General features: G+C 39.9%; 1 protein-coding gene across 7 annotated transcripts in view; it reads right to left on the bottom strand.

Annotated features, from left to right (window-relative positions):
- The window catches only part of TSNARE1 (t-SNARE domain containing 1), a 507873-nt gene that overhangs the window by 60844 nt on the left and 434369 nt on the right, over positions 1-12660 (bottom strand). For all 7 annotated transcript variants that reach the window (XM_056332139.1, XM_056332138.1, XM_056332137.1 and 4 more), the window contains one exon: positions 7867-7982. In XM_056332139.1, the coding sequence (XP_056188114.1) occupies positions 7887-7982 (96 nt within the window). In that variant the 3' untranslated portion in view covers positions 7867-7886. Of the gene's footprint in view, positions 1-7866; positions 7983-12660 lie in introns of those variants that run through there.

Genomic DNA, 12660 nt, shown 5'->3' with positions numbered 1-12660 from the left:
GAGATTTGATTTCTAAGTTACTTATAGAGAAAAGACAAAGAAGAATAATAGTATTTTAATAATATGAGTAGGGAAAGTAAAGATCTGTTTATTGTTTGCCAGCAGAGACCTCTTTTTTGAACTTTCTCTTTCACATGAAAAAGCTTTAAAATATCACAGAACCAGTTAGGACTGAAATGGTAATGAAACACACAGAGTTTGTGGCTTTTGTTGGATCAATACATGCCAGCACAGAACTGGCTACTCAGGGCCTCCTGGTCCCCCCGACACCAAACTCCACATTCATTTGTGGCAACCTTACCCATTTTCCTCATCAACCCCAGGTCAAGAGAAATTGCCTTCCAGAGAAGAATAAGCTGGTTTAACCTTATTAAAGAACCACACACCTTCACAAACCAACCTCATTGTAAGTCCACTCACCCCAGAGCCAAGGGGCACCAGGATGAATGATGGACCAACTAACTTAGGCTGCTCTTCTCTGCACTTGTCCCCATCAGGACACTGAAATACCACTGTATTCTGGGGGCTCGATGAGACATAAATCAAGTATTGCCAACTGAAAATGTCAGCTAACAGTGGTGGAGTGGCATGAGAGCAGTTTATAACTTTGTGTCATTCTTTCAAAGAGCCTAATCCTCCCTTATGGGGCTACTGATTTATGCCTCAGAGAACCCTCCCGAGCCATTAATTGTACTGTAAATCAGCTACTCCCTCCACCCAACATCAGTGTTCCTGAAGAAACTAGACTATTCGTAGGAAAGAGGACATTGGCCACTGACTCAAAGACCTTAGACATATACTTGTGACAAACTTTTCCAAATTGGAACCTAAATTTTAGGCACCTAAAGCCATACTTATAGACAGTTAAAGGAACAACTGGTGCTTCATCCTCTGCAGGCCAGTCCACCCTGCTTCTTGCCTCTACTATGTCTGGAGTCCTCCTTCTCCAGACTGCTCTTCAGTCAGCCTCTCCTCATTCAGGCTCCCTTCTTCTCCCAGGGTCTCTCCTACATCCAGGGTGCTCTCTTCTCCTCCTTCCAGATCTCTCCTTCATACTGCCCATCTCACCCATACCCCTTAGAGCTATTTAACTACTTAGCAGGAACCAGCCACAGCTGCACATTATCCACATCAGCCAACCCACCACCCCTGAAGCCATCCCACAGCTGTATATTATCAATGTTAATTAACCCAGCTTCATTCCTCTATAATTCCTCTACATTTTCACATGGTCTTTCCTTAAGTACCTGTGAACGACACAGTACATGAAGCCAGAGAGACCATTGGTCTGAATCAACAGGGCCATTTTTGTGTTGTTTCTAGCAGTTCAAACTGAAGGTACTGGAGATCAGCCTCTGCTGTCAGGTCCTTAGAGGTGTGTCATTATGGCTAAAGTTTAAAGGCATTGCAAAGCTTCAATAAGTAATGTTTTCAGATTGCTTTGGGAAGCTCAGATCAAAGACTTGCCATCCATCTGAAGGGTCTGCACTGTGCACAGCCATTCAGTGGGAGTACTCCATTTTCCTACCAATTGCAAAGAAACAGTGTAGAAAACCGAGACAGGACAAAGAAAGCTGCTAACTGCTCAAAAGTCCTACTGACTTTGGATTCATATCAATGAATTCATGTTACTCCTTGTTAATTGAGCTGCAGGAACTGTATACATGTGGACTCGAGCTGAGGCAAAGGCAAAATAAATGCAAAGGCACCCTCCCTTAGCTTTCTTTCTCAGTAGAATTAATGACCTGGCATTATGTGATGCTTATAAAGACCAAAGAACATGCAGATGGACAACAATTCAGGTCAAACCGAAATACATTCAATCACAGTAACCCGATCATGTGATGTCCCGTCAAAACATTCATCTGAGGGTTTGGAAGATAGATGTAAATGTTAAAAACTCAGAGAACTTCATAGAAATTAATCTATCTTCTGCCTTTCTTGCCCTGTTATCTTGAAGGATTTTTTTGCATAAAGCAGACTCTTGACTCTTAATTTTATTTTTTTTTCTACTGGTAGTCATTTCTCTCTTCTCTCTTCTACGCATCTGTACAAGAGATTTTAACTTGCTGTCAGGAAGAAGAGAAGTGCAGACATGCCATTGGAATCAGGAAACTCTTCAAGACTATTAATGTTGGCTTAATTTTTAAGAATGGGTCAAATCTTAAACCCAGATCCATTATATATTAATAAGTGAAAAATATTTTTGACTCATTTAAATTTGAAGCCTAAAAGTTACCGCAGAAACAGGATGTACCCGTCTTCCTACGAGAGCAAAAATTGTGCAAGGATGCCAGGCTCTCAGCAATTAATTATAGACTAGAAGACAAAAATTGAAATGACAAGAATTGACACCTGACTATAAATGTAGGAACCTTTTCAAACTAATAGGAAATGGGGGGTGGGGGGGGCAGGAATACTGCAGAGTTATTGATTCCTGATTGTGCTGTAGAGCAAACATGGAAGCAATGCCACAGCCAGGGCAGAGGGGTGAATTATTTTAGAATTTGAATGACAGCTGTCAAAAATATTATGACCCTTACAGGGCTTGATAGACTGATACAAGCTTGAAAATTGAGCCACTCAGAGAGTTATTAAGCCATATATAGATGTGTGGTAAAACCAGACACTAAGTAAAGCCAGCCCTGTGGTATCAGTTTAAAGGCAAAAGCAATACCATCAAATATCCTTCTGTATTTTGCCCTTATTTACAATGTTCACATTATGTTGAATTATTGCTCTTTTCAACACTGTATAGGAACTACTGTGTTCTTACAACCTGTCGTTGCCAGGCAAGAAATGTGCTGGGCAAATGTCAGAATTTCTCTTGTGTGTGTCAGAAGAGGATGCCCAGACTTGTCTCTGGCTGGGAAGGAACAACAGAACTGTAAATGCCAAGTACCACAAAGCCACTTGTCAATCTTTCTCTCCCTGCCACCCACAACCCTTATGACTGTGACAGATACAGGCTCTGGTTGCATTTGCTAGTGGGTTATTGACGTCCCTTTCCTTGGAAGAACTTTCTTTTGGCTCCACATGGTACTTTATGCCCAACCTTCTAGTCTGCTGCTATGAGGGAAAGGTGCAGTATTTGATATGACATCAGAAGGGGCTAAATCCCATTTTGAAGAAAGCTATGCTGCTGTCCTGGTTTCAAACCTCAAGATTTAAAACTGTGAGATGAAGATGATCTTTACTTCCCTGGGCCAAGTCACATGAAGGAGCAGTCCTCTGCTCCTCCAAGCACACACAGGAACTACAAGTGTAGGCTTTATGATTTCTATTGCATTGCAAGGAACCAGAGGTACAGCACACAGCAACACTATAGTGCATAAGGTACTAAAATAACCCAACCAAACCCCATGAAACTTGAGGTCTGAAAGAAAGGAAAAAACCAAACACTAAAGATGGACTGTGTAAAATCAGCTGTCTGAATCTCATCCTCGTTGGTCAGGTTACAGAAAACATTTAACCACATAATAAACCCGTAAATGAATTAAGACAAGGAAAACCAATTGCAAAGGAGGGGAAAAAATAATCCAAATTGAAACAACATTTTCTAGTTTTCTATAATAATTAATTCAATTTAAGTTCAAAACAAGACAGTTGCACATTCAGGAAACAGATACCTGGAGCCTAATTATTGCTTTTTCATATGGACTACAGCCCCGCTCTGGAGATGCTGGCCAAGATGGATTTGTAGCTGTACTTTAAAGATTACATGTTGATCGTAATCAGAGTGGAACTCCTTGCTCAGGACATTTCCCATTTTAAAAATTTAGAGCGGTTGAAACTGCATCTGGTCACATTAACAATAAAGGAATGGATCAATGGCTGTTAAAGATTAAGTAACTTCTTCCTGGATCAGTATGCCTTTGAGCTTCACGTCACTGAAGGGTGGGAGAATATTCTGCTGAATGACCACTTAGACACTTGCCTGTTGTTCTACTCTTGCATAGCTGAGCATCGCTGTCACCCATTGCATCAGCTACCAAGAAGGGAAACGCCATTTTACCCCTCTGGGCTCTCGCCTCTTTATTCACTGACAGATTCTAAAGCTGGAAAGAACAGTAAGTCCACAGGGTTTAAGGAATCTATACGAGAAAGTCCATGTGCTCAGTCCAGCAACCTTTGTCTGGCTGAAGTGTGTCTTGTAAAGAGGGACAGCACCTTCTGCTGCAATGACTTCTGCCAAGAAAAGGGTGCAGAGTAGTCAAGTCATCTTTCATTCTTTCTTTCTTAGGCTACATCAAGATGATTAAGTTGTTCAAAAGTCTATTTTCCAACCCTCAAATACATGTAGCATCTACTTCAAAGTTTGTCACCTCTCTTTTCGTATAAAGAATGCTAAGGCTTAGGATTCCAACTTGCCTTGATTGTCGCTTTCTGTAATTGTGCACTCATCCAAATGAATCAAAAGGAGGAGGACACAGAAGGTCTATCTAGGCTAGGAAATCTTGACACTATACAAAGATATTGCTAAAGGAGGGACTTCTCTTAGACTGCCACTGCAATACTGTCCTTTTCAACGGTTACTGATGTTGTACTGTAACAGCAAAAAGAACAGCTGCAGTGTTGCTACAATATGAGCTGTGTGACCCAAAAGTTCCCAGGCTACTTTCCTAAGGTGTCAGCAAACAAACATACACACAGAAGTTCCCAGGAGTTTCTCCATGACTTCCATCAATGTTCTTCTCTCTTTCTGCCAAACAAAACTGCCCCAGGGGAGCAGTGACACTTACAGCGGAGGCCTTGACAGGCAGAAGTCAGGGCTCCGAGCTCTCCTGAACAGCTGGTCTCTCTGCATGCACCGAGCAAGCAGCCAGTGATGCCACCACAGCTTGAGAAACTCACAGGAAAAAGTGCTTTTTACTTTTCAAGATTCATAAAGCAATCTTTCCTGTGGAAGGAATGGGCTTCTCTGTCAAAGTCATGTCTGATTTTCAGGGTGTGTTTGTGGTTTTTTTGTCCTTTTGAGAAGAACTATTCATTCAGTATCATTATTGCAAAAGTAGAAACAGGAGGAAAAAAAAATATGAAGACTTTATGTTAATGACATAATGATCATTAGTGATCATAGATACTAATGGTATCCTTTCTTTACCTCATTGAATATTGACCTTCAGATTTCTCATTGTGGCTGCACTTGTGAAAGCTAAAGCAGCCTACCTGGAATATCATGCAAATGGGACTTAAACCAATAGAATGGGGTGGCTGGTGTTGCTTCCTTTGGCTCCTTACTGATCCAGCACAGAGCAAACTCTTTGATGATATATTAAATGGAAGTTCTGGCCAGTCATTACTGAACTTGGGATCTTACTCAGTTATGTATCCTTTGCCAATCAGAGTACTTTGCAACTAGTTCCTAGCTTGCTTTCTTCGCTTTATTTTTCTCTGAATGGACACGTAGAGCTGCTATACATTAAAACCCAGCTGTTCTCTATCTCCCTAAAGTATGTAAGACAGCTTTATATGAAACAGTTTGTTGAGGTAGTTGAAACTTTAAATTCACTGATATTTTAAAATCTACTTGCATCGCAATTTAGAATAGAAAAAAAATGTTCACTATGGACATGGAAATTCTGAAAACATTCTGCTTCAGAAATCTTCAAATATAAATGTGAAATCTGCTGCACACCATTTGGGGTCAACTTAGATTCAGAACAGTGTATAACAATCAAAAAGTGTATGTGTTCCATGATAACTCAATGCAGGTTTTGTCTACATTTGCACTGCTGGGGAGTAACTCATGTTTTAGAATCTTAGTAATTAGTTTCACAAGTGATGATGAAAAGTAGAGCATTATATTTTCCCTAGGGCTTTCATTAGTATCTCCAGGTTCACTTCCCTCAAGACATAGATCTCTTAACAGAATATTAATTCCAGTTTTCCAATGGAGTTTTATTGTAAAAAGATTGTGGTTTTCTGACTTTCTTCACTTAAGGGATTTAGATTAAATTGTGTCTAGATATAGTCAACTGTTGATAAGATTTGTGATTTCTAGTAGATAGGAAGATTTAACTATAAATAAAGAAATTTTATCATATAATAGATTATCATGATAGATCACATTTTCAAACCAGACTAATGCAGAGTAAAATCAGAGTAATGCAACTAAAATTACTGTAGTTGCTCTAGATTTAAATCAGCAGGACATATCATGATCTGCACCCATAAGCAGTGTCTCTTATGTAAAAGAGGGATAAAAATATATGTAGCATTATATATATAATATATATCTATATATGCACTATAAGAACATCCATATGCAGTCCACCTCACTGATACTGTCCTCGCTTCCTCGCTTCAATACTGGCTGAACACTTAGGTAACCACGTTAAGTGTAGAAAAATATTTACAACTATTTATCCTAGCAATAATGTATGGTTCATAATCATCCTCATCACAAACCAGTGAAACGGTACTTTGGTACTTGCCATCCTTCAACAATTTTTTTTCTTTCATGGATTTGTACAATTCCTTTTTGTACACATCCACAAAGTCATGCCAGAAGGAGTTCCAAAGCATAAGTACATCTTGTGTGAAGAATCATCTTTCTCTGATTGTTTTCAACCAACCTCTGCTAGTTTCAGTTGAATGACTTCATCCTTAGGTGGAAGGATAGCATTGTCAAGTAACACTGAACGCTTGTAAAACAAAACAGTAAACAAAATCTATCAATCCGTTGTGCTTTCTCTAGGGTAGTTCCAGAGGATAGCTCAGGCTAAGAAATCACAGCTTAAATTATTGTAAAAGGTCGTAGTGAGCCTCAGTGTAATGTGGTACCTACTAAGTACAGGAGTGGTATCACACATGCTTCATGCAAGTATCTGTAGGACTTGAGAGGTCTCTAAATCAGCAGTTGTCCCCACCCTCCATTGCTTTCTGCCTCAGGGCTCCTACTTGCTGTCTGCAGGAAAAGTCCCATTGATGTGCTTGGGATCTGGCTTTACCAGTCAGCACCGCTGCCATGGCAGCAGGCATGCAGAGCTGGAATGCCTGAGTCCTTTTGGTGCTAGAAATTCTGTAAATCTGATAATTCCTCCTTGAAAAATGGCCTGGTGACCTTCTAAAGAAGCAGACACCCAGAGATGCTTTCTATCTGACAGAGATTATCAGAAATAACTTATGAGTCATTCTCTTAATGTAATGAGGGGGAAAAAAAAAGGAAAAAATATAAACCTTATTTGTGTTTTATGCTTTACATTTAAAGCACATTCTTTACAAAGAAAACATACTATAGCTTCAACTTCACCAGTGGGATGAAGTTGCTTTTATGTCTCACCTATTTTGGTAAGTTTACAGCCCAGTTTCCCTATTACAGACCACTACTCCTTTTAGAGGTGGATCCAGAGCAAAGATGACCAGAATTTTTGTCCATACTGCAATCTCTAGTTGTTTATCTTCCTGCTCCTCAAGACAGCCTGTCTCCAGGATGATTCTGGAACATCTCAGAAGGTAGGTGCACTTTGGAACATCCAGTGCTGTGGGCTGTTGGATTGCCCCTGACCCTGCTTCAGTCTGGGGTCTTTAACACCGCTTCTGCATCTCTAATTCATATGGATTTAGGATTCATTGATTAGATTTGCTATGAGTTCCATATAAAATCCAACACACCAGAAACAACAGAGAAAATAGTAATGGTAATAAGATCTTTTGTTTGAATATCATCTTGGCTTACACATAAGGATCCACTAAGGATGTTATTTCTGAGCTCTTTAAATAAACCCTTTAAAGAAAATTATTTTCATAGGCCAGACCTGAATCTGCAAACCAAGATAATTTTTTCTTACCATAATCAGCTTCCTAAACCATCTCCCAACCATCTCACAGTGTATGATAAAAGACTTAGTTAAAAGCTTTTACCTGTGGAAAGCGTAGCCAGATCAGCGCTTGACTGAGACTGCGATAATTATAACGATGAACAGCAGAACAGCCAGCGCAACAGAGAGAAGGCAGCACTTCATCTTCCTTGCTCGTAGCTAAGAGGAGAAAAGACAAAGAAATAAATACATAGACATTTAACCCAAAGATGGACAGTAAATCCACAAAGAAATGTTGCTAATTTTCCACTGGAAGGACTATTTGAAACAAGTCAATACAACATGGAGAATTTGTATATTTTTTGGACTGACTCATCCTGGGCAATCCAGATTCTTCCTTTTCAGTGAAAATTCCCCTTAATTACAATCACCTTCTCTACACTACTTTCTTCCTGCTTAAATCATTGTTTGTGTGATATTAAAATTCCAGACTGCTTGGAGGGCTGGACTTGGGTAAGGCTTTTCAGTTTGGTTTTGGTCTGAGTGTGTCAAATCTGTTTCTGGCTGCCAGGAGAAGATGGTCTCCTGTAAGATAAAGAGGTCTCTCTCCAACCTGCTGTGCAATGAAATCTAGCCAAGCAATAAGGCAGGCTCCTTACAGGGCAGGCAAATGTACCTCCAGCATTATCCACCCTGATTTCATTCTAAGATATGGTAAAAGAGGTTCTACAGCATTCTAATTTTGACATCTGTTTCTACTTAAACCCATCAGCCTTCACAGTGACCTTCATAGGACATAATGTTGTTTGTTCCCATTTAAAAACTTTTGCAGATAGTTCAATTCCTCTTCCTCCTTTTTGGATGGATTAGAAGAATGGTGTTTCTATGACCCCGCAGCGTCAGTAATCCTCTTATGCAACACAGACACACACAAAAAGTAACTTCAATGAAACAGACAATTTGCTTGAGACCAGATTAGCCAGTCCTCCAGCCACCAGACTTGATAACACCATCTCGACAAGATAAACCAATTGCTTTTGCCCAGAGTTCTTTACGTTTCATACAACTGAAGCAGCTCTCTCACAGGACAGATTATGTCGATGTTACTGCTGTTACCCACTTTTCCTTCCTTTCTTCCCCTAACTGCTGTAGTCAGGTCTCCCAGCCTGCCTCAGATCCTTTACTAACTGGTTTACACCACTCTGCACCGCACTGCATTTCCCAGAGAGACACAGTTCCCCAGTTGTTTTGTTCTACAGATGTTTTGGCTCTTATACAGCAGGTGACAGAAGAGTCATCTCTTCCACCGGTGCTCAAAAGTGCAGTGCTTCATTCCCTTGCAACCCTCCCAGGGCCCATCTGTTTTGCTTTGCAGAGCTGGAGAAGTGCTTCCAGCAGGGAACAGTGATGCACGATCTGTCCTCTCCTCCAGAATCAACCACCAACCAAACTGGTGCTCTTTATTAAAGCGTGGATTTCCAGATGATTATTTAAAAAAAAAAAAAATTAAATGCTGTGCTGTCCTGCCTCCATAGCATATAATCAGTGATTCATCTTGGCTCTCTACTTTTGCAATTACTCACACAGAATGTTTCCTTTGGGTTTCGTTTAAAAAATAAAATAAAATAAAAGGTGTTTTAAATATATCATTCCATGTACATGTGTTAAGAAGAATCTTTTTGTCAGGTATGCTTGGAAGAAGTGTGCAGAGGGACACTATTCTCCCCTCCCTAAAGTCCTACTTGGGGTCACTCATTTGCTCACACTTTTCAAGCAGTCTACTGTGAGTTTTTGGGAGGAGACTACAGGTGCACAAAGGTGATGCTCGCTTTAACAATTTTTTTCAAACACAAAGTGATGTTTCTTCATAGTGGTGCTGCACTTGCAGCCTTCGTTTCTAGGGGGGTAACTACAATGCATCCTGAAAGCTGAGTGCATGAGAAAACAGGCCTGCTACAGCATCCTCTCTTCTTTTAACCTTGATTGATTCCAAGACAAAACAGGATCCCTTTGCTTCAAACTGCAGACTACCTTAACACACCTAGATGTCCTTGTCCACTTCTAAAACACCAGAGCCTTTGTTTGGTCAGCAGAGGATGCTGATGGGTCATTTAGCATCAAGCAGCATTCTCAAATATTCCTAACGAGACTTTCAAAGGCTGTACAGTTGCCACTTCAGATGGATTTTCCATCAGTCCCTTTGCAGAGAGATTCCCTTGGTTTGCTCCTTCTAGCATTGCGAAGTCCTGTTTATTCTTACTTTGCACTTTACATAGTCTCTCCCCCCTCTCATTTTTTCTTTTTTATAACTAATATAAAGCAAGCATAAAACTCCATCATAAACAGACTAACAGACTAATCAGAGAGTAGAAGAGATGCAGCCAAACCTTCATTCTGGTATTTGGTTCACATTTTATGACCTTGTCCTGGCTGGTAAGTCAGGATAATTATTCCTGCTCTGTTTACAGCATCTCTTTGTGGATTTAGTATTACTGTCCTTCACAGCCATATAATCTGTAGCAGGATTCTCCTGTTAATTCCTAGTTCTTGCTTTACTTTATATTTCAATAAGGAAAATGTTTGGTTCTTTTGAGTCCCTTTAGTCTCCAGTCATAAATTTGTACATGCTGGAAGAGCAGTAGAAACACAGCTTCTGAGCCCTGCCCAAGCTTTTCTACACGCACTGAGGAAGAGCGGCCCTATACCCCAGCTCCTTTCGTCACTCAGGTGGATTGCTAAACCGAGATTATAAATGGTGTCTTAATGCCATCACTGTCATTCTTGAGGGAAGCTGCAAGACAAAAAGAAACACATCCGTATGTCTTTAATAATCCCAAGGCATCAACACACACTGGAAGTACATCAGCATCAGAAATGCAAGCACTCAACAGCTAGGAAGTGTTAGTATGTTTCCCATGTATGGATATATAAGTAGCACTTCCCCCCATCCCCCACCCCCTGCCATCTCTCTCAAGCAGGATCTCTGCCTTATCCTGTAAATGGGTAATTATTAAGCTATGTACATAATGAATTATAATTTTTACTTATCTACTCAAGTTTTCTGGGAATGTCCATCTAAAGCCATGTTCACATGAGACCACACAAACCTTTCACTTAACATAAAGATTCTAATCTTCCCATGTGAGTTCCATGACCACAGAATAATATAATTAATACTCTCCATCTCAAACATTAATGCAGTGATTGGTTTATGCTCACTTTAAGTCAAGGAAGTGGAGACACAAGCCATGGGTGGAAGTATAGCTGATATCAAGAGAATTCCAATTCTCCAAAGGAGGGAAAAAAAGAAGAAAAAAATGTGATTCATGATGCCGTTCCTTGTGTCAAGGTTAATCTATGCTTACATGGAAATGTTAAACCATTTGCAAATCTATAACAGTATCATTTCTCACCAGGGCAAGTTCCCTATTGCCCTGAGACAGATACTACTAGGTTTCTGCCTCAGAATTAGTAGTCTCACAACAGCAGAGCTGCAGCCACAAAAAATTTAAGGAGGAAGGAAAAAAAAGCAAACGCAACAAAAAACCAAACCACCTGTAAAATGAATCATTTATTTTACAACATAATTCTTCAGGGAGCTTTGCATTTTTATAACCTTTCCATGCATCCAACTAATCCACAGTTGATTTTGCTCAACTTTTTCCAGCTCTTTTTTCACTCAGCTGCTGAAGACTTTTCTTTCACGCTAGGGGATAAAGCTATTCCCTATTCTCCTTGACTTTCCTGGGCTCCAGCACAGGAAGCTCTGCAGCAGTGTGACCTCCTCTCAGTTCCTGCAACTTACATCCATGACTGCTTGCAGGAGCAATGGTAAGATAATTTTGCCTAGCATCTTCCACTTGAAGCATACTTAGTTGCTTACCAAAGAAAAGACATACCTAGGGCTATTGGCACAGCACAAGTATCAACAGCTGGAGTGTACTCTTGGTACAAACTGAGCTTTGAGGGTCTCAAACTTCAAAAAAGTATCAAGAAAAACTGAGGGAGTAAGAAATTTGTCAGAGACTTGGAAGTTTTGCCAAACATTCCTAGAGGTCAAAAAAAGGTATGACTGCTTTCTCCCATTTTCTTCCTGCTAAATTGCAAAGCCCTGTCCACATATGAGGCACTAGAATAATAATAATAATGATGATGATAATAATAATAATAATAATACCAAAACACAAACAAACCAAAAAACAAACCAAACAACCAACTCCTAAAAACCCACATTGCTCCCAGGGAAACTGCATTTTGGGAAACACTGAGTCCCTTTAACTATCACTTAAAATGAGTATCTAAATAGAGATACAGAAATCAATGCAACAAACAAAATTTCAGGCTGAATATGGGAAAAGTTTAAAGCTACCAGAAAGTACTATGTTCTGCTAGAAAATGTACGAGAAATAATTGTAAGTGGTACAATCTGATTACATTTTAAATATACTAGCTTATCCTGAACTTTGCATGGTATGCTGTTCCCTGCTCTAGTTTTATAGTTCTGTCCCAACCTGTTGTAAGCCCATTTCCCATAACCAAGAATCTGTTGATTACATTGGAGCTAATCTGTTTTCATTGTACACATTCTCCCAAGATGAAAAGAATACAGCGTGGGACAAAAACCCGTAATCCTGTAGTAAGAGGTAATGGCTTTTTACAGTTATTTTTGCTAGGTTCTCTGGGTTTTTTAGTAAAACGGTGTAGGTAAAGATATATTTTAATCTTGACAGAGGCTCTTTAAAGAGACATGTGAAATAGGAGAGAAAAGCAGGGAAGGAATGAGCAAGGCTATTTAGGGACACAGCTGAGAAGCACTTTATATTGACAGGCAAACTGGTAGTGACTGAGCCTGGAAGAATCCTGTCCCTCATTGTTTCATAAAAATAAGCTGCACGTC

Source organism: Falco biarmicus, chromosome 3 (genome assembly GCF_023638135.1).
Source record: "Falco biarmicus isolate bFalBia1 chromosome 3, bFalBia1.pri, whole genome shotgun sequence".
NCBI classification, from domain to species: Eukaryota; Metazoa; Chordata; class Aves; order Falconiformes; family Falconidae; genus Falco; species Falco biarmicus.
The sequence above is the reverse complement of the archived record's forward strand: the minus strand, read 5'-3'. Positions and strand labels throughout refer to the sequence as shown.